Source organism: Ammospiza caudacuta, chromosome 1, assembly GCF_027887145.1.
Source record: "Ammospiza caudacuta isolate bAmmCau1 chromosome 1, bAmmCau1.pri, whole genome shotgun sequence".
Classification (NCBI taxonomy): Eukaryota; Metazoa; Chordata; class Aves; order Passeriformes; family Passerellidae; genus Ammospiza; species Ammospiza caudacuta.
Window position 1 is genome coordinate 154,638,645 of NC_080593.1, and position 20,832 is coordinate 154,659,476.

Below are 20,832 nucleotides of genomic sequence, written 5' to 3' on the forward strand. Positions count from 1 at the left end.
GGGCCTGCTGCAGCGCCACGCCCCCTTTCCTCCTTGTGATCCCGCCCCTTCACTTCTATTAGTCGTTTCCCTCTCCCTGCCGCTTCCCATTGGCTAGCAGGCCGCGCGCGCTCGGACGCGGAAGTGCCGGAGCCGGAGCGGCGGCGGAGACGGTGAGGGGAGGGGGGAGGGGTCGAGCCCAAACCCCGCTCGGAGCTCTGGGAACGGGAATTTATTCCCATAAATCGGAGAAAATTTGGAATATTCTGGTTTAAATACCCGTGTTGTGCTTGGGTTTGTGAGGAAAAGGGTTTATTGTTGTGGTTCCGTGAGGAAAATGGTTTATTTGGCGGATTTGGTGAGGAAATTAGTTTATTCTTGTTTATTTTTGTGAGAAAAGCTATTTATTCTTGGGGTTTGGCGAATAAAATTGTTTATTCTCTGGGTTTTTTAAATGAGAAAAAGGGTCTATTCCGGCGTTTTGATGAGGAAAAGAAATTAGTTTTGGTTCTTTTGAAAATGAGGAACATGATGTATTCATAGTTTTTGATGAGGAAAGTGGTTTATTTTTGCGTTTTTCTTGAGAAAAAAAAAATTCATTTTCGGCTTTTAAGGAAGAAAATTGTTTATTTGTGGGTTTTTATGAGGATAATGACTTATACTAGGAGGGTTTGATGAGGAAAATGGTTTATTCTTGGGGTTTGATAATAAAATTGTTTATTCTTGCTTTTTATGAGGACAGTTGTTTAGTCTTGCGGGTTTTGTGATAAAAATGTGTTTATTTTTTGCTTTTTATGAGGGAAATGGTTTATTTATGTGGTTTATTCTGGAGCTTTCATGAGGAAAATGGGCTCGATGAGGAAAGTTTATTCTTGGTTATTTAGTATTCTTATATTTTTGTTTATATTCTTGGTTAATTTATGAGAAAATTTATTTTTGGAGTTTTGGTTAATTAAATAGTTTATTATTGGTAATTTAATAAGAAAAATCAACTTATTTTGGGCTTTTAGTGAGGAAAATGTTTTGGTTTTTTTTATTCACCTTTTCTTCATGCTCAAACAAAATTTTTTGGATCCTGATTTTCTGTGGAATAATCAAAGGAGAAGATAAGGGAGGATAAAAAGTGGAATTCAATGACTGGATTTTAATTATTATTGGAATTTAAATATTAGAATGTAACCACTGGAATTTAACTGGAATTCCACCAGTCAGATTAACCTACTGGAATTTTAACCACATGAATTTTCACTTGCCAGAATTGAACTAAAAAATAAGCACCAAAATATATTCCAGCTTCCAGATGCTTGTATTTTTTTGATATAAAATATATAAAAAATAAATATTTGCTAGGAAAGCTGGAGATCTTTGATACCTCAAGGGGTAATTTGCATATGTTCTAGATGAATATTCAAAATATCTGTGAATATTCATGAGCTGTAGCAACACTGAGGAGCGGGAATCCCTTTTCCAGGGAATTTTAAAAGGCAGGATTGATCCTTTGCCTCTCTCCCTTGAGTAAGGAAAGAAAACATGGAATTTAATGAGGCTGGACAGGGTCAGAACAGGTTGGACCAGCTGGAGCATCCTCTCCATCCCTGGAATTATTCCAGGTGTGGCTGGAAGAATGGAGCTTGGAGCAACCTGAGGTAGGGAAAGGTGTCCCTGCCTATGGAATGAGATGAATTTAAGGTTCATCCCAACCCAAACCATTCCATGATTTTGGGGTTTTTTTGGTGAAATCTCATCCTGGGAGGGTTTAGTGGAGAAGGCAGAGCTGGACTTTTCCCATGGAAGCACAGTGAGGGAACCAGGGATGAGCAGGAATGCGGGAAACCGGGTTAGATGGAATTTTGAATCACCACGAGGGTGATTAAACACCTGGAAAAAGGCAGCAGGGAAGTTTTGGGAGAGGCTCAAACTCACCCGGGCGAGGCTTTGAGCGCGGGGTTCCATCCAAAACCTCTCCCAACCCTCGGATTCTTCGGGAATTCTTCGCCAACACTCACAAATCCCCACTGCTGTGACTCTCCCAACCCAGGGGAACCTGCCATGTCCAACCTCCCGCCTCTGGCAGCCAACAGGAATTGCTTCTACATCCTGACCGAGGACTGTGCCTATGGAAACAAGTACTTCCAAGCCGGGAACCTGTGCTTCTGCAGCGAGAGGAGCTACCTGCGGAATTTTTCCGAGGATGGGCCCCCGGCTTGCTTCCTGAAGGTCATCATGCTGGACGACAGCTCCACGGTCACCATCAACCTGGGAATCCTGCAGCCTGTGCGCCAGGAAGCCGCCGGGTTCCTGCTGGCCATCGGGAGCCACAGCGAGCGCTTGCATTTTTTCCTGGAGAGGCAGAGCCTGGAGGGAGCTCTCCGAGCCGTGCCGGGTCAAAATGTGATGGTGGAGGTGGAGAGGGAATTTTTCCCGGGAGTCGTGCGCTACATCGGGAGCATCTACAAGCCCAGCTTGGCTGTGCTGACCCCGGTGTTTTTTGGGGTGGAATTGCAGGTAAGGGTGGGGGCAAAGCAGAGAATTCCTCGTTTTTTCCATGAAATTTTTCTCTGTGTGTGTGACATCCTGGTGTGTTTTCAGGGAGAGGGGGAAAACAGAGGGAGAAGTGATGGATCCTACCATGGCACCGAGTACTTCAAGTGCAAGAGGAACTGTGGGATCTTCCTGCCCTTCAGCAAAATCCAGTTTATTCCCACATCAGGCAACGATTATGGGAAGCAGAAGCTGGGAAAACAGGACACGGAGGAGGTGGTTCCCGTGAAAGTGGGAGACGCCGTCAGCTTCTTCGTGGATGAGATCCCCACCAAAGGAATTGCCATGGCAGTTTACAGGGAAGGGAGCAAATGGTTTGTGAAGGTTTGCCCGGTAAGAGCAGCTTTTCCATGGGGATTTTTTGGGGATTTTAAAGGAAAAAAATCACATTATGGTTGCACATGAAAGAGAAGGAATATCCAAAAGGGATGTGACGTTCTGTGCAAACTTTGTTAAAAAAAATCCTTTATATTCCAGTGTTTAGCTGATGGGTTTTTCCCTAGCTGATGGGATTTTTCACTCCTTCCAGGAAGAAGAAGGAACAACTGACATTTTCAGGGAAATCCCCATGGAATCTGTTGTGAAGGAGAGCTTGCAAAGTAGGTGATCTTTGGATGTGTCTCTCCTGATCCCGTTCTGGGAGAATTTGGAATTTATTCCCTCTCTGCAGGGTACTGAGGAGCTGAAATCCCAATAACCTACAGCTTGTCTTAATGGAGCAGGATTTATGGAAAAATTTCTAGTTCCACACAAAGCTAAAGCTGAATCCCATTTGTCAGGAAGGAGAGGCTGATGGGAGCAGAGAATTCCCTCAGGGAAGAGGCACCGTTGGTTAAAAGTCTTTAATTCAGTGGGAAAAGATGGAGCAGGAGCTTCATCCTGGTGGGAAAGGCTCAGGTGCCAACAGCAATGGTGGGAATTGTTGGACAAAACAAGGAATTAGTGGAAAAATTAGGAAATAACCCCCCTGCTGCCATTCCAGTAGCCTGGGAAGGGCTGGATTAGCTCCAGGGCCAGCCAGAGGTTGGAATGTGAAGCTTTGAGCAGGGAAACAAGGAGCAGGATCATTCCCTCTCATCCTGTCTGACCAGCTTGGACACACTGGGAATTACACCTTGTGTCCCTGGTGCTCAGCTTCCTGCTTGTGTAACCTGGAATTTCCAAAATAGACCCGGAATTAGACCCAGAGGATCCAATTCCCAGCTCTGCTGATGTTTTGTCTTGCCCATCAGGTTTTTTCCCAATGTTCAACTCCGACGTGGGCTTTGGAAAACCAAACCAAACGAAAGGAGAAATCAGCGAGAGCAGCGAGGAAGGGGAAGGTGGGAATTCACCCCTGGAAGTGAATTCCATGGTCCAGATTACCTTGGACAAAGGGAATCAAGTTTCAGGAATCATCCGCTGGTTGGGCTACCTGCCCCAAATCAAGGAAAAAATGGCTGGAGTTGAACTGGTGAGGCTGGAAAGCTAGGAAAGGACCTAGGAATGCTGTGCTTGAATATGGAGGGTGGAATTTTGGGACCACCAGGCACAGGATATTGAGGGGCTGGAATGGAGCTGGGAAGGGTCTGGAGCACCAGGAGCAGCTGGGAGGGCTCATCCTGGAGAAATGGAGGCTCAGGGAGAACCTTCTGGATCCCTGCAATTCCCTGACAGGAGGGTGGGACCAAGTGGGAATTGGGCTCTGCTCCCAGGGGACAAGGGACAGAACAACAGGAAACAGCCTCAAACTGCTCCAGTGGGTGTTTAGGTTGGATATTGGGAAAATTCCTTCATGGATGGGGTTGTCCAGCCCTAGCACAGATGCCCAGAGCAGGAGTGAGGTCCCCATCTCTGTGGGGACACCATCAAATGGTGGCCTCAGCAGCATTGCGTAGCTAGACTGTATCTCAGACCTCTTTTCCACCCATAATTCCATAAATCCTGCTGTTTTCCCAGGATGAAGACAAGGGGGTGACAGCTGGAGAGTGGCTGGGCAGGTCCTACTTCCACTGCGCCCCGAAGCGCGGCCTCTTCGTGAGGCTGAACTCCTGCCAGCCCGACGTGCGCTTCCAGAGCTTCCCCAGCTCCGAGCTGTCCCTGGGGGATTTCAGTGAGTCCTCTGGGAAACAGGAAAATGGGGCTGTGATGGGAGAAGGATGTGGAAAAAACCCCGTTTCTTGCCTTCCTTCGAGTGTTGGTTTTTGGTGTTTATCCACATCTCTGGCTGGATTAACAGCTGGACTCAATCCTAGAGGTCTTTTCCAACCTAAATGATTCCTTAGGGAATATCCCACAAGTCTGAAAGATTGTGATTTATGAAAAGCTGGATTGAGAAGCCACCTTAGAGCTGAGAGTTTTAGGCTCCCCTCCGACTTTTGAGGCTTCAAGGAAGGGCAGAGTTGACCCAGATGAGAAGGTGAAAGCAATTCCTTTTCTTGCAGGAGGACAAGAAGTTCTTCCGGAGGGTGCAGAGAGTTTTCCTCCCCTCAGGAATGAGGCAGCAGTCCGTGTTCTCCAAGGGCGGATGAAGGGCATCCAAGGCCATTGTAATTCCTGCTACATGGATGCAGCTCTCTTCAGGTAAGGACCTGCTTGGGTGGTGCAGGCTCATTAAATGAATGGCTTTTTAATTAAGCTAGGCCCCAAATTGCAGCACTTCCCTGGATTTCCAAGGTGGCTGGAAGTTGACCTGGTGTAGAGCAAGGTGTAACTGTGTGGAGGTGCAACCTCCATGGTGCTTTTGGATCTCCTTCCCAAATCCAGCAGGTTTTTCAGCCCTGAAGACCCCCTGTACCCCTGTGTCTGTCATTCAGGGTGCTGAGAGCTCGTAGTTTTCCGGATTTGGACTGTGCTGAGTCTTTCTCTGGAAATTCTGGCTGGAATCATTCCAAAGAACCCACCCAGGAGGTCCCAACTTCCCTGCTTGGAGAGGAAAAAGACTCAGTGGTGCCCTTCCCTGAGCAGTTTTGGCTGCAAAGTAGGAATTTCCTTCTCCCTGAGCTGTTCCCTTGCTTTATCCCAGTGTTCATTGTTCCAGCTGTGCCTCACTGTGCAGATGTGCTTCCCTCACCTCCCTGTAATTCCATGCATGGATTGTTGGGCATCAAAGCCATTGACTGTCACCAGCCACCACATTTTTGGCTCCAGCTGTTGCTTCCAAACCCTCAAACTTAAAAATGACATCCCACTCTTCCCACAGCCTCTTCTCCTGTACCTCCGTGCTGGACTCCATGCTCTTCATGCCCTTCCCACTGTGTGACAGGAATGTCCAGGGAATTCTGCGGGATGAGATCGTCAATCCCCTCCGTAGGTGAGTGTAGTGAGTGTAGGGAATGCTGGAATTTGTCCCATTTGCCCTCATTCCTTCCCTGCTGCCCTAAAGGTGGTACCTGGCACTGAGGAAAACCACAGCCACATCCAAAGGTGTTCAGGACAAGGAGGAATGGTTTTAAACTGACAGAGCATGGATTGGGATGGGATATTGGGAAGGAATTTTCCATGTGAAGGTGCTGAGGGGGTGGAATGGAATTCCCAGTGGATGCCCCATCCCTGGAAGTGTCCCAAACCAGGTTGGATGTGGCTTGGAGCAACCTGGTCTTGTTGGTGGCATCCCTGCCCATGGAAGTGGGGGTGAACTGGATGAAGTTGAAGATCCCTTCCAAGCCCAGCCATTCCATGATTTCCCTCACCTGCAGCTGGTTGTTGTTCCCAGGAGTGGCTTTGTCAGGGCCAGCAGTGTGATGCACCTCCGGGAGCAGCTCACGGACAAGGGCCAGTGCTCCAGCTTTACCAACGCTGAGAAAGGTGAGGAGCTCCCTGGGGCCCTTCCCCAGCTGATTCCCTGTGTTTTTCCTCCTCCAGGAGCCAGCTGGACACTTCTCTTTGTGCCAGGAATGTGCTTTAATTAGGTGCTGATGGTAATTGGTGTAGAAATTGACTTGTAGAATTCTTTCCATTTTTAAATATCTCTGTACCCTTATAGCCCCATCCAGTGCCTAAAGGGGCTCCAGGAAAGCTGGAGAAGGATTTTGGACAAGATAGGGAGGGACAGGACACAGGGAATGGCTTCCCACTGCCAGAGGGCAGGATTAGATGGGATTTGGGAAGGAATTCCTCCTTGTGAGGGTGATGAGGAGCTGGAATGGAATTCCCAGAGAAGCTGTGGCTGCCCCATCGTTGGAATTGTCCAAGTCCACGTTGGATGAGGCTTGGAGCAGCCTGGCACAGTGGAAGGTGTCCCTGTCCATGGCAATGGCTGTAATTCCATCATCTTGAAGGTCCTTTCCCACCCAAACCGACCTGGAATTCCATGGAAGTGCAGTTTCTGAAGGCTGCTTGGCATTTTCCATGTTCCCTTTAGGATTTTTGCCTTAACCATGTGCTCTCAGCCTTTATCCCAATTGTCCCCTAACCTGAAGAGAAAATTCCAGGCCCCTGGAATGCTGGCTCATGTTTACCTGGCAGCTCTTGGATGCAGTGGGACAAGGCAATTCCTGGCGTGGTCTGATCCATCCTTTGCTCTCACTTTCCAGATCCTGAGGAATTCCTCAATCTCATAATGCAGCAGATCCTGGGAATTGAGCCACTACTAAAACTCCAGTAAGTTTCCACAGCTGAGGGATACAATTCCCAGAGCCAGGCTCATTAATTTTCCACCTGAGAATCCCTGGGCAGATGGGGGTCACTTGTCCCTTTTCATCAAAGTTTTTTGGAATCACAGCTCTGAGTTTTTCTCAGCTCCTTAGGAACAGACTCTGATCCTGCTTGTTGTGATTTTCCCATCTAGACAAAGACACTTCTGAGCCCTCCCTGGAGGGTTCTTCTTTCAGAAAATCAGGAGAAAAACATTGTGCCATCCTCAGGGAGAGCCAGAAGGGGTTTGAGAAAGGGGATGTCCGACTTTGGGGCAGATCCAGCAGGAATCCAACAGACTTTGGATGAATTTGGGATGAGTCCAGGCTGCCAAGCTGGCTCAGCTCCCACAGCCTTGCAAAACAGGCAGCCCATGGATGCACTCCCAGTTTTTTGGGGACTCTACAAAGAGGATGAGAGGCTGGAGGAAGCCAAAAATAACTGTGCTGTTTTGTGAGCACAGAAAGGGAATTGTTGGATTTCTGTGCTCCTTTGTGGAGCCGCTGCTCGAGCCGTGGATCGTAGAGTGCTGGGAAAGGCTGAGCACAAAGAGGACTCTGTGCTGCAGCTCCCCTGCACGGGGTCATCCCAAGGAAATCCTTTCCCTGCTTTCTTTAGGGATTGTGGGAGATGTGCACACAACCCACCTTAAGTTTTGGATGTGTTTTTTTAATTAATCCTTCATCGAGGCATCCATTTGTCAATTTAAATTCTAAATTTACTAAATTAGATTTATATCGAGGGGAAATTGAATTTTGCTTTTAGGATGTGCTGCTCCAAAGGGACAATAAGGCCAAAATTCCTACTTATCTACTGCTCCCCTGGCATAAATTTGGTATTTTTGGGTGGAAAAATTGCTTTGTGTGGCACCAAACCACCCTCGGTGCCTTGAGCCCAGGAGCTCTCCCCGGACAAACTTTGGGAAACTCCAGTTTTTGTGTCAGCACATCCCAAATCCAATGAGCTCTCCTTGCAGGTCAGGAGGCCAGGAGCAGGGATGTTACTGCTACCAGATATTTATGGATAAACAGGAGGATTTGGTGGTTCCTGACGTGCAGCAGTTGGTGGAACGCTCCTTCCTGTCCTCAGATCTGAAGCTGGTGGAGGTGAGTCCAGTTTCCTTCTGCTTTCCTGCTTTTCTTGCTTCCCAAAACACCTGTGAGGCCTTGGATGTTTTATATCCAACACTGAATCCAGGCATGACTTAGGAAAAGGCCTCTGCTTTCCCTGTTTCCCTTTTGTCCTGTGAATAATGACAGCAAATTGAGACAGAGCAAAAAAATCTCTGGGATTTGGCTCTTGTGGCAGGGTGACTCTTTCCCTTTTTTTTTTTTTTTTTTTCCCAGATCCCATCTTGCTTCATTATCCAAATGCCACGTTTTGGGAAGGAATATAAAATGTTCAGCAAAATCATCCCTTCCTTGGAGCTGGATATAACAGATCTGCTGCTGGACAGTGAGTGATGATGATGATGATGGGCTGTGAGCAGCCAGCTCTGGGCTCTCTGGGGTGGGATTCTTCTTCCTTGAGTCCCAGTTTGGCAGGACAAGCTGGATTTTAGGTGGGATCTGGAGGAGAGACTCCCTCTGAGCTCTGTTTTTTCCCTGGCAGGTCCCAGGGAATGCTGCCTGTGTGGGGATGTTGCCACTCTGGAATGCTCAGAGTGTTTCAAGGACAAAGTGTTTGCAGCCACGGGCCTGAAGCAGTTCTGCAGCTCCTGCTCCAAACAGGTATTCCATGGCTATTCCCAAAATCCACCTTGGAAGCTGTCAGTTGGATGAACCCTCCCAAAATCCCCACATTCCCCTGGCTGTCCCTGCAGCTCTCAGCCCTTTCCTGAGGATCGTTCCCACCAGGAGACAGAGGTTGTGAAACCTCTTAAATAATAATGGAATCATAGAAAAACTTGGATTGGAAAGGACCTTGGTGCTCATTCCAGTTCCACCCCCTGGATGCTGCTCACTATCCCAGCTTGCTCCAAGCTCTGTCCTACCAGGCCTTGGACAATTCCAGGGATGGGACATCCACAGCTTCCCTGGACAACCTGTTCCATAAATGAGGTGCAATCCTGCAGGAACTGAGTGCTGCTCCCTCCCTGCTGTTTCTCCATGAGCATTCCCACAGTTTCTCCCTCTTGCAGGGCAACAAGCTCCCATCTCAGCTTCCTGCTGCCAGGCTGTTCCCAGGCAAGCAGGGAGCATGGGAATCACATCAGCAGGGAATAAATTGGGAATGTGACCTCTGCCCCCCCCTTCCTGGCATGCCAGGGCCAGTTGTGCCAATGTCACCCTGTCCCCTCTCCTCAGGTTCACTCCCATCGCCGCCGCAAAGCGCACAAACCCAGGAAGCTGCACATTCCAGAGGAATTCCAGAGCTGGAGCACCCGGGGCTGCCAGCAGGTGCCTCGGGAGAAGCTGGAGCTGTTTGCAGTGCTCTGCATCGAGACCAGTCACTACGTGTCCTTCGTGAAATACGGCCCTGGCAATGAGCACTGGATGTTCTTCGACAGCATGGCCGACCGGCACGGTGAGGGAACGGGAATGGGATGTGGGAATGGCATGTGGGAAGCTGCCTGGGCCTGCCCAGTCCACCTTTTCCTCTCAAGTTCCCCTGTTTGGGCTTTCTGTGGATTTGGCTTTCCTTTAATTAGATCGCAAGGGGGTTTTTCCAGGTGGTTCCAGCTCCTGGTTGTGGTCAAACAAGGGATTTTGGGATCCTATCCTAGCCTGTGGGCACAGATTGCTTCTCCTGTCCTTCCCCACTGTGTTTTTATCTCAGAATCATGGAATGGTTTGGGTTGGAAGGGACCTTAAAACTCATCCAGTTCCAGCCCCTGCCATGGGCACCTTCCACTATCCCAAGTTGCTCCAAGCTCCATCCAACATGGACTTGGACAATTCCAGGGATGGGGCAGCCCCAGCTCCTCTGGAAATTCCATTCAAGCTCCTCAACACCCTCTCAAGGAAGAATTTCTTCCCAATATCCCATGTAACCCTACCCTCTGGCAGTGGGAAGCCATTCCCTGCGTCCTGTCCCTCCATCCCTTTTCCCAAATCCTTCTCCAGCTCTCCTGGATCCCCTTTAGGTTGGATGGTCTCCCCTCATCCAGCCTTTTCCACTGCTTTTGGTCTCCACATCTCCCACCTAAGGCTCTGCATGACTCCAGAGCGTGCTGGGATCTGCTGGAGCTGTAGGAACCCATCCCTTTGGGATCTGGTTTGGGATTTTTCTCCTCCTTTCCACCTCAGGTGGTGAAAACGGCTTCAACATTCCCACGGTGACGCTGTGCCCGGAAATCGCCAAATACCTGGACTTGCCCCTGGCTGTGCTGGCCCTGGAGCAGCCTCGGGACATGGATGGCGTGGCCAAACGCCTCTTTTGTGACGCCTACATGTACCTGTACCAGAGCAGGAAAATGGCACTTTACAAGTGACACTGTCCCAGAGCTGATGGCAAGGAGCAACGTCAGGAATGGGAGCTTGGATCATCCCAGAAGGTGGAAGCAGCCAAGTCTGGATGCTCTGAGCTGCCTCTTCTCACCTCTCTCGGTGTCAAATTATCCAAGCCAGGCTGAGTTAGTTAAATCCTGGCTTTATCCAGTGGTTGGTACTTGGGCACAGCTGGACTTGGAATTATTGATGTTCAAATTCATTCTTATTCCCCACATGCCATAATTCTCCCTCTCCAGGTACTCTGCAGCTGGAGCATCCCCACATCCTTGTTTCCCTGCCATTCCTTCCTTCCAAAGCTGAGGACCAGCAGAAATCAAAACACAAGGAATTATCCACAGGTTTACCAAGAAACCACAACCATTCCTAAAACACCCTCACCCACATTTGTGGAGTGAGGAAAATCAGGCCCGGATTGATTTTCCTCACCTGTGTCCCTCAATTCCCTGCAGTTCCCTTATCCAGCACTAACTGGCACTTTTACCCACCATCCCTTATTTCCAATCATGGATATCCTGAGCTGAAGCTATGCTTTAAAAATAGATATTTTTTTCAAGAACAAAGCTGGAAGGAGGATGGGAGCAGAGGAGCAACATCTGGGCTCCTGCTGCTTCCTCTTTTTGGCAAAATCTGCACAGAATTCAGTGTTACACCCTCACTTTCAGCACTTTCTGTCCCATCTTTGCATCCACGTCCAAGTTCTGGGGTCAAATACCAAGGGCAAAAATAGAAAAAAAAAAAAAATGAGCACTCCGGGATTTTCTGCAGGAGGTTTTAGGGTTTGGGTGGGAACTGATGTTCCTTAAGTTAAATTAATTTCTATACTTGAGGGTTCCCTGCTATTAAGTGGGAAGTTGAGTCAGTGGGATGCCCAAATTCCACAAAAACCTCAAGGAAAGCATCGAGGATTCCCAGATGTGCAGGTTTAACTCTGTTCCTCTCTTTTCCTCCCCTCTTTAATGCAGAGTGGAGTAATTTTAACAAAGCCTGGAGCTTTGGATCGGTCCTGGTGGCTTGGGATGTGTGGTTTGGGATCTTTCTGGCATTCCAGGTGTTGCCAGCAGGTCCTGGAGGGATTCTTTCCCTCTGCTCAGCTCTGATAGGTCACACCTGGAATATTGGGTCCAATCTGGGGCTCCCCGGTACATGAGAGACAAAATCCAAGGAAAAGCCACAGAGATGATGAAGGGACTGGAGCATCTCCTATGAGGAGATGCTGAGGGAGCTGGAATTGCCCAGCCTGGAGGAAAAAAAGGCTCAGGAATCTCCTCAATATCCATAAATACCTGAGGAGAAAGTGCAGAGACACCCAGGAGCTTCTCTGCCCACCAAAATGGTTCCTAAACATTAGGAATTGCATCTGTGAGGGTGACAAATGCTGGCCCAGGTCACTCTCCTTGTTCTTCATTCCTCCTCTCCCAAAAACTCAGGAAAATCTCTGCTCAGGTACAATGGACTCCTCATCTTTGGTGCTTTGCTTAAAAAAATAATGTAATTTTTAGCAAACTGATCCTGGAGTTCCTGGAGTTTTTTGGGGTTTTTTTCTGTCTTAAAATGGGATACAATGCTGTTGGAATTCCCAGAAATCCAAGACCATCAGGCCATGCTTTGTTAAGCTCTTAATTGTTTTCTTCCCTGTAATTTCTGCCAAGATCCAAACCATGGACAGAACAGCAAAGCCACAGGTTTGATCCCTGGGGATTTCCCTCTCCCCTTCCCACTCCCAATGGAGCTCCAAAGGGTTTTTCACTGGAATTAGGGTCAGAGCCATGATGGGAAAAGGCTTTTATTTGAAATTTTTTGCTTAGTGTGAAGCTCAGTGTGGGTTAGAGCCACGTTTCCTGTGGGAACAGGGGTTAGAGAGTGCAGGTGGCAACCTGGAGCTGGGATCAGCCTGGAACTGGGATCAGCCTGGAGCTGGGATCAGCCTGGAACTGGGATCAGCCTGGAGCTGGGATCAGCCTGGAACTGGGATCAACCTGGAACTGGGATCAACCTGGAACTGGGACCAGCCTGGAACTGGGATCAGCCTGGAGCTGGGATCAGCCTGGAACTGGGATCAGCCTGGAGCTGGGATCAGCCTGGAGCTGGGACCAGCCTGGAGCTGGGATCAGCCTGGAGCTGGGACCAGCCTGGATCCAGCCTCCACATCCCAGGGAATTTGGCCAGAATGGAAAGAGCTGGAATGTGGCCACAGAGATGAAGCTTGGAATTGCCAAAGCAAAGAGTGTCTGCCATGGGTACCCCATGGGTGTCCCTTGTCAGCCTGTTGGTGGCACTCCAGACTTTGGTCTAGTGTCACCAAGGAGCTTCAGGGCTGCCAGGGCCACCAAGGAAGGCACAGGAATGACAGGGCCACTAAGATAAGGCAAAAGGCTGGCAGGGCCACCAAGTTGGACACAGGAATGGCAGGGCCACCAAGGAAGGCACAGGAATGACAGGGCCACCAAGATAAGGCACAAGGCTGGCAGGGCCACCAAGCTGGGCACACTTCTGTCACTTCCAGGGGATGCAAGGACAGCTCTGCCTTCCCCATCCCTGTGTTCCCAGCTTCCCTACTGGGACCCCAGGGCGCTCTCCCAGTTCCTGCAGGTTCTTCAGGTCAGGTCTAAATTAGAGCCATTAATTCCTAACGAGGCACCCGGGCTTCCCAAAAAAGAGCGGAGCAGGAGCTGGGGATGAGCAGGGACCCCCTCAGAGGCTGCCCTGGCGCAGCTCCAGGAAGAGCTGGTGCAGCCGTTCCGTCACGGCCACCTGGGAATGGGAACAGGAGGGGTCAGGGAGCAGCTCCTGGGAATGCCACTGGCTTTGGAATGCCACTAGATTTGCTCAGGCCAGCAAATCCAGCGGCATTCCCAGATGTGTGCCGGCGGGATGTGTGGGAAGTGCTGGACGTACCGGGTAGGGCTGTGGCTCGTGGAGCCGGCGGTGAGCAGGGCTGAGCAGGTTGAGGGACACCTGGGCGTGGGTCCTCACCTCGGGCAGGCTGGGCAGGGGCTCACACACCTGCAGGGATGGAGATCCAGGTGGGAAGATCCATGTGGGAAGCCACCACCTGAGCCACTGCTTCTGGGTCGGCACCAGAGTTGTTGGCACATCTCAGAAGCCACCACTGCCCCTGAATCATCCTCCAGCGTGGAAGAGGAGCCATCCCAGGAGATGGGAGCACCCCTGACCTGGCCATCCCTGAAGTAGGTGCGATGGAGGGGCTCCACAGTGCTGGGAATGACCTTGGTGGTCTCCTCCAGCCGCCCCAGGACTCGGATCCCCAGCTCCTGCCCCGCGCTGGGCGACGGCTCCTCCTCCAGGGCCATGAGGTCCATGAAGGGGTGACCTGCCAGGAGGACATCAGGGAAGGAATTATGGAGGAGGAGATTCCCCCAGGATCCTGGGAAGGGTCTCCAGACTCACCAGCAGCATCATAGAGCCGATAGATTGCCTTCATCCCCGGGATTGTCATCTTCTCCTCATCCTCCGTGAGCTTCAGGCACGGCGAGCCATTGACCTCCACCAGCTGTGGGAGAAGGGAAGGGAACATGTGACCCCTCTGGGGAGGCAACTAATGCAAATCAGCTGAAAAAAGACAATTAAAAAACCCTAAAACCACCCCAAAGTTGGGCATTCTGCCTCCTCCTGCATGTGGAGAACCTGGGGCTTCTGGTGGGCAAAGAATTGGCCATGATCCAATGCTGGCATCCAGAACTTCCCTGTGTCCTGGGCTGATCCCACAGCATGGGCAGCAGGAGAGGGGGGAATTCTGCCCCTCTGTCCCTCTCAGGTGAGACCCCACCTGCAGAGCTGCTCCAGCCCTGGGGTTCAACATCAGGAGGATGTGGAGCTGCTGGAGCAGGCCCAGAGGAGGAGATGCTCCAAGGGTTGGAGCCTCTCTGCTCTGGAGCCAGGCTGGGAGAGCTGGGAATGTCTAGTCTAGAAAAGGCTCCGGGGAGACCTTTCCAGTGCCTAAAGGGGCTCCAAGAGAGCTGGAGAGGGACTTGGGTCAAGGGATGGAGGGACAGGACACAGGGAATGGCTTCCCACTGCCAGAATGCAGGGCTGGATGGGATACTGGGAAGGAATTCCACCCTGTGAGGGTGGTGAGGGGCTGGAATGGAATTCCCAGAGAAGCTGTGGTTGCCCCATCCCTGAAAGTGTCCAAGCCCAGGTTGGACAGAGCTTGGAGCAACCTGGAATAGTGGAAGGTGTCCCTGCCCATGGTGGTGGAGAACCTTCAAAAATCTCTTCCAAGGCAAATTCTTTGTAACTCCGTGACTCCACTGGGGCTGGATGGCCATGGAGCAGGCATGGACGTGGCTCAGGGAGGGCTGGGATATTTGGGATTTAGGCTGCCACCTGTACCTTGTAGACACAGCCCAGCGACGGCTGCAGGGGACACGTCACCAGGTGGGTCCCAATTCCAATCATGTCGATCTCGCTCCCCTGAGGCAGCACAGAACACAGAGACCATCAACATCCCAGCCCTGCCAGCTCCAGGGACAGCCCAGGTGACATCCCAGCCGTGCCAGTAGCACCCAGGTGACATCCCAGACCTGCCAGCTTCAGGAACAGCCCAGGTGACATCCCAGCCATGCCAGCAGCACTCAGGTGACATCCCAGCCATGCCAGCAGGTTCCTCACCTCCCTCCTGAACTCCTCCAGGCTCTGCTCGCTGATGTCGTTGCTGACAGCGATGGGGATGGTCCCAAACCAGGGCACCTGGAAGCTGCAAGGAGCAGGATTTGGGAGGATCCATGGATCCACCCACAGCACCCAGAGCCATGAGGGCTCCCAAATCCTGGCTGGATGCTGGTGAGGATGACAGGGATCGGTGACATCCATCCCAGAGCTGGTGTGGGACTCACTGAGCTCCGCAGGCTTGGAACACTCCCCGGATTTCCTTGGATTGCTGGGCCAGGTCCCCACTGTCCAGGCGCACTCCAATGGCCTGGTATCCCAGCTGGTGCAGTGCCAAGGCCACGGCACAGAAATTGGGCAAACCACTCCTGGCATGGGCAAGGAAAGCATTAATGACAAGTGGAAAACTGATCCAGGGTGGATCCAGCAGCATTTCCAAGCCCTAGGCCACCCAACATTCCTACTTCAGGGTCACATCCATCCCCTATGCCATGGTGTCATCACCTCCTGACACAGTAGGTGTCCAGCAATCCCTGGAAGTCACACGGGAAGGTGACAGCGTAGGACACGAAGGCGGCCAGCTCGCCCTGGTTGGCCTTGCTGGGAGGAGTCTGGAGCAGGTCACAAACCCTCTGCAGCCAGGACAGAGCCAGGTCTGCCAGATCCACGGGATCTCCTCCGGCCCGGGGCGGCAGCTCCTGACAGGGAAACACGGGATTTGCACAGCCCGTGGCATCATCCAAGGTGCCAGGAGTGTGGGAACAGGTGGAGTGTTCCATTCCCCATCCATCCCACTCTAATCTCTGTCTGCATCCTCATCCCGCCCCTATCTCATACCATATCACATTCCCACCCCATCCACATCCTCATTCCCATCCCATCTCCATCTCCATCCTACCTTACTCCAATTCTCACCACATCCCTCTCTCATCTCCATTCCATCTCCTCTCATCCCTAACTCCATACAAACCCCATCCCCATCCCACTTCCTTCTGCCCATCCCTATCCCAATCACACCCATATCCCATCTTCATCCACATCTCATCCCCCAACCCCATTTAATCCCTCTCCCATCCCAACCCATTCCCATCTCCATTCCTGTCCCCCTCTACATCCCCAACCCCATGAGATCCCATACCCATCTCACCCTCACCTGCACTCCCATCCCTATCCTCATCCAATATTCATCCCTGTTCCCATTCCCATCCCATCCCATCCCCATTCCCATTCCATCCCAGGCCCTGCTCACCCGTGGCTGCACCTCCTCCAGGCACCTGAAGGACATGATGAAGGAGTGGGCGATGGTGCCACGCACTGGAATTCCGTACAGTTTTCCCGCCAGGATGTTGCTGGTGCAGTCGAAGCCTGCGAGGAGGGACAGGGGGGACACCCAGGTGATGGCAGGGCCGCGGTGGCACCGGGCACCGTGGGGTGGGACTCACCCCCAATGTAGGAATATTTGGATGCCGAGAGGGCTCCGTCCGGCCCCTGCGCGCGGCGCAGCCCCATCTCTATGAGCTTCATGTCCGGCCCGGCCAGGAGGCGGAATCTGGCAGCGTTGGTGGCCACCAGGCTGGGGGACAAAGGGGACAGGTGACACAGAGCCAGCACAGCCAAGGGGAAGGGGCTCCAGGACCCTCCCTGCTTGGAAAAAGCAGGGATCACCACGGGACTCGGTGGACAGGGATGTGGTGGAGATGACCAAGGGGACTTGGGGGACAGGGAAATCCTAAAGGTTACCTGTGGGGGACCAGGACACCTCTCAGGAGAACCTGAGGGACAGGGAGACTCTTCAGGGTGGGCTGGACATGGGAAGACCTCAGGAAAACTTGGGGGGACACTGGGACACCCTCCAGTAGTTAAATTCAACTGGAAGAATTCCAGCAGTTAAATCCCAGTAGGGCACTTACGGGGCCATGGTACCCCAAGGACTGGGGGGTGCTGCTCTCCCTTCCCTGCCCCCCTCCATCTTCCAGGGGGGCTTTGGGATCATCCCCACGACAAAATACCTGGCGTAGTTGATCAGGCACAGCAAGGTGGTCTCCAGCAGCTGCACCACCAGGAGCGGCCCCTTCACCTGCAGGAATGGCACCTGAGGGAAGAGAAGTGACATCCCAGTCCCTCTGGAGCAGGGAGGAGCTGGGAAAGGCAGGAATAGGAGTCCAGGGGATCTCAGAGTGAAGGAAAAGGGAAAGCCTGGGCCTGGGAGAGGTGGGATGGTCAGGAAAGAGGTTGCAGAGGGATGTTGGTGAAGGAAAAGGGGGTACAAGGGGATTCCAGTGCCAGGGAAGGGAGTGCAGGGGGATCCTATTGCCCAAGAATGAGGGTCCAGATTGTCCCTGTGCCCAGGAAAGGCATTCCAGGGGTGCCCAGTGTGAAGGAAAAGGGGGGCCATAGGGTGGTGACACAAGGATGGCCAAGATGGGGGTTCAAGGGGTCCAGGGTGTTGAGGAAAGGGGCTGTAAGGTGGGAAGGTGGGAATGGTGGTCCAGGGGCTCCCACGGTCAGGGAAAAGGGAGGGACTGGGAAAAGCAGGATTGGAGTTCCAGGGGCTCCCACGGTCAGGGAAAAAGGGAGGTCTGGGAGCTGGGAGAGCTGGGATGGTCAGGAAAGAAGATGGAGAGGGGTCCCACCCTGGCAAAGACGACGGAGCCTTCGGGAATGGCGGTGACGGTCACCTCGGAGGCGTCCAGGGTGGCCAGGTAGTCAAAGAAGGCGTCGTCGATGGTGCTGGGCAGGACAGAGCGCAGGTACGCGACATCTGTGGGGACAGCGCGGTGACACTGGGGACAAGGGACACAGGGGGAGGTGGGGGGGACACCGAGCCTCCCATGGACAGGTGAGTGACAGCAGGGGGGTGACAGCACCCCCAGCATGGAGCGTGACAGGGTGGGGTGGCACAAGTCCCCTGTGAGGGACATCTCTGGAAGATGTCTCAGTGCCCCCCCAAGCTTCTGTGACAGCTCTTTGTGTCCCCTCTTGCCCTGTGTCCCCGGCAGAGTCTCCCTGTCCCCCAAGTTCATCTGAGGGATGTCCCTGTCCCTTTATGAGTTGTCCTGATCCCCTACAGTGCCCCATGAGGGACTGTCCCCCAAGTGCCCCTCAAATACTGTCCCTCTCCCCCACTGCAGGTCCCCAGTCCCCCAGGTCCCTCTGAGAGGTGTCTTGTCCCCATCAAGTTCTCCTGAGGGATTCCCGTCCTCCCCAAGTCCCCCTGAGGGGTTCTCCATCCCCAGATCACTCTGAGAAATGTCTCTGCCCCCCTTTAAGTCCCCCTGGATGCTGTCCCATCCCTTACAAGTCTCCTTGAGTTATTCCCCCATCCATCTCCGGAGGGAATTTCCCTCCTTTCCCCGTATCCCTCCCACTCTCCCCGCTATCCCTCCCTCGTCCTCTGCCCTTTCCCCTCCTATCCCCTGGAGTTGTTCCAAAGCCTCCCTGGGAAGGTTCCCCTTCTCCCTCTCCCACCGCCGTCCCCACAACGCTTCTTCCCCCTGTCCCCTCCTGTCCCCTTGAGTTGTTCCCCCCTCCGTCCCTCCCCCTTGACCCTCTCCCGTCCCTTCTTCACCCTCTCCTCCATCCCGCCTTGCCCCTGAAGTTGCTGGAGCTGCTTCCCTGTCCCTCCAAGTCCCACTGGGAGGCTCCCCTCGCCCACCACTCCTCCCTCTGACCCCAACACGTGTCCCCCTCTTGTCCCCCGCTGTCACCACGCACCGGCAGCGGAGAAGCGGAAGGCTCGGAGCCCCCGCAGCCCCTCGGCCAGGCCGGCGCCGAGCGCGAAGGAGCCGCGGAAGGGAGGGCGGCGGAAGAAGAGCTCGGCGGCGGCCGGGGCGCGGTGCCGCCCGGCCCGCCAGTGCCCGTAGGCCATGGACACCTGGTACAGGTCGGCCAGCGGCGCCATGGCGGGGCGGGGACAAGGGGACAGGGGTGGGGACACGGGGAGGAGCGGGGAAAATAGGAGGGATACGGAAGCGCGGGGTGGGAGCACGCGGGGATGGCGACAGGGGGCAGGAGGGATGGCAACACACTGGTGACACTGGGATGGCGACACTCGCAGGACACTGGGCACAGGGGATGGCAGCACATGGAGATGGCAGCTCAAGGGGGGACACGGGGATGGCAGCAGGGATGGCAGCACAAGGGGGACGCGGGGCAGTTTTGGCGACACAGCTGGACACGCCGAGTGGCAGTGCACAGTGGACATGAGGCGCAGGGATGGCACAAAGGGGACATGGGGATGGAGCAGAGGGAAGATACACGGAGAGGGACATGGGGGACAACGGGGACAGGGCAGCAGGGACGGCAGCACAATGGGGACACCGGGATGGCAGCAGAGGGATGATACAGGGACAGAGGGACATGGGGGACAACGGGGACAGGGCAGCAGGGATGGCAGCACACGGGGGACACGGGACAGGAATGGCAACACGGGTGACATTGGGATAGTGACAGATGCAGGACAACTGGGCACAGGGGATGGCAGCACAAAGGGGGGGGCACACGGGGATGGCAGTTCAAAGGGGGACACCGAGATAGCACCAGAGGGAAGATAAAGGGACATGGGGGACAACGGGGACAGGGCAGCAGGGATGGCAATACACAGGTGACACTGGGATGGTGACAGATGCAGGACACTGGGCACAGGGGATTGGCAGCTCAAGGGGGGACATGGGGATGGCAGCAGAGGGAAGATTGAGGGACATGGGGAAAAATGGGGACAAGGCAGCAGGGATGGCAGCACACAGGTGACCCTGGGAGGGTGACAGATGCAGGACACCGAGCACAGGGGATGTCCACACACGGCACACGGATGGTGGCCCATGGGGGACACAAGGTGGTGACATGACAGAAACGGGACACAGAAGGCACACGTGGCACCAAGTGGACCAGCAGGGACGCAGGATGGCAGCACAGGGGACAAGGGGCACTCCTAGTAGTGCCCTGGGGGTGGCAGGACCCTGCAAGGGCCACGTGTCACGTATCTGGCCCTAGCAGGACAAGGGACAGGCTTGCAGCACAATCCCGGGGAGCTTCCCATGTCCCCTGGTGGCCCTTGGACTCCGGCACTAGGACAGACCTCGTGTTCCCTAAGTCAGGAATGTCACCTGTCCTCTCAGCACCATCCCATGGAAATTCCCGTGTCCCTTGGTGGCCCCAGACCTTGGACCCTGGCACTGGAACAGACCTCGTGTTCCCAAAGTCAGGAATGTCACCTGTCCCCTTGCCAGGCCACACTCAGCTAAAGTGACCTGGGCAGGGAGTCAGTGTGAAAAGAGGGATGGAATCCATCCCAAACCAGCAATTCCTGGTTATTCATCCTGGTTTTTTGTAGGGAGTGACTTGGGTCTCTAAACCTTGGGAAAGGTGGCTGGAAACACCCTGAGACCTTCGTTCCAGCCCCAAAATTCAGGTCCATGTCTTGAGTTCTTTCCTTCCATGAAGGATGGGGGAATCATGGAATTGTTTAGGTTGGAAGAGATCTTAAATATCTCTCATTCCAATTCCCTGCAATGGGCAGGGACACTTTCCACTTGGCCAAGCTGCTCCAATATCCCAAAATCTCCCATCAAATCCCCCTGGAGAAGCTGCACCCGAGGGAAAAACCCACGACCCAACG

The 20,832-nt window shown here is 53.1% G+C and overlaps 2 protein-coding genes across 2 annotated transcripts; one reads left to right on the plus strand and one right to left on the minus strand.

The window, feature by feature from the left end:
- Window positions 1–177: 177 nt before the first annotated feature.
- LOC131563701 (ubiquitin carboxyl-terminal hydrolase CYLD-like) lies at window positions 178–12,007 on the plus strand. The gene is made up of 15 exons (XM_058813816.1): window positions 178–337; window positions 2,018–2,484; window positions 2,569–2,853; window positions 3,050–3,119; window positions 3,753–3,973; window positions 4,459–4,612; window positions 4,944–5,082; window positions 5,702–5,812; window positions 6,215–6,306; window positions 7,035–7,101; window positions 8,111–8,240; window positions 8,481–8,589; window positions 8,746–8,864; window positions 9,441–9,660; window positions 10,383–12,007. Exons 2-15 carry the CDS (start codon window positions 2,029–2,031, stop codon window positions 10,565–10,567), a joined length of 2,358 nt encoding a protein of 785 aa, XP_058669799.1. The 5' UTR covers window positions 178–337; window positions 2,018–2,028; the 3' UTR covers window positions 10,568–12,007.
- Window positions 12,008–12,372: 365 nt separating this feature from the next.
- On the minus strand, window positions 12,373–19,116 carry NAPRT (nicotinate phosphoribosyltransferase). The gene is made up of 13 exons (XM_058810546.1): window positions 18,930–19,116; window positions 17,849–17,976; window positions 17,225–17,307; window positions 16,658–16,788; window positions 16,465–16,580; window positions 15,720–15,913; window positions 15,443–15,583; window positions 15,219–15,303; window positions 14,940–15,020; window positions 13,995–14,097; window positions 13,760–13,917; window positions 13,482–13,589; window positions 12,373–13,337 (listed from the first exon to the last, which is right to left on the minus strand). Exons 1-13 carry the CDS (start codon window positions 19,114–19,116, stop codon window positions 13,278–13,280), a joined length of 1,575 nt encoding a protein of 524 aa, XP_058666529.1. The 3' UTR covers window positions 12,373–13,277.
- Between the last annotated feature and the right edge of the window lie 1,716 nt (window positions 19,117–20,832).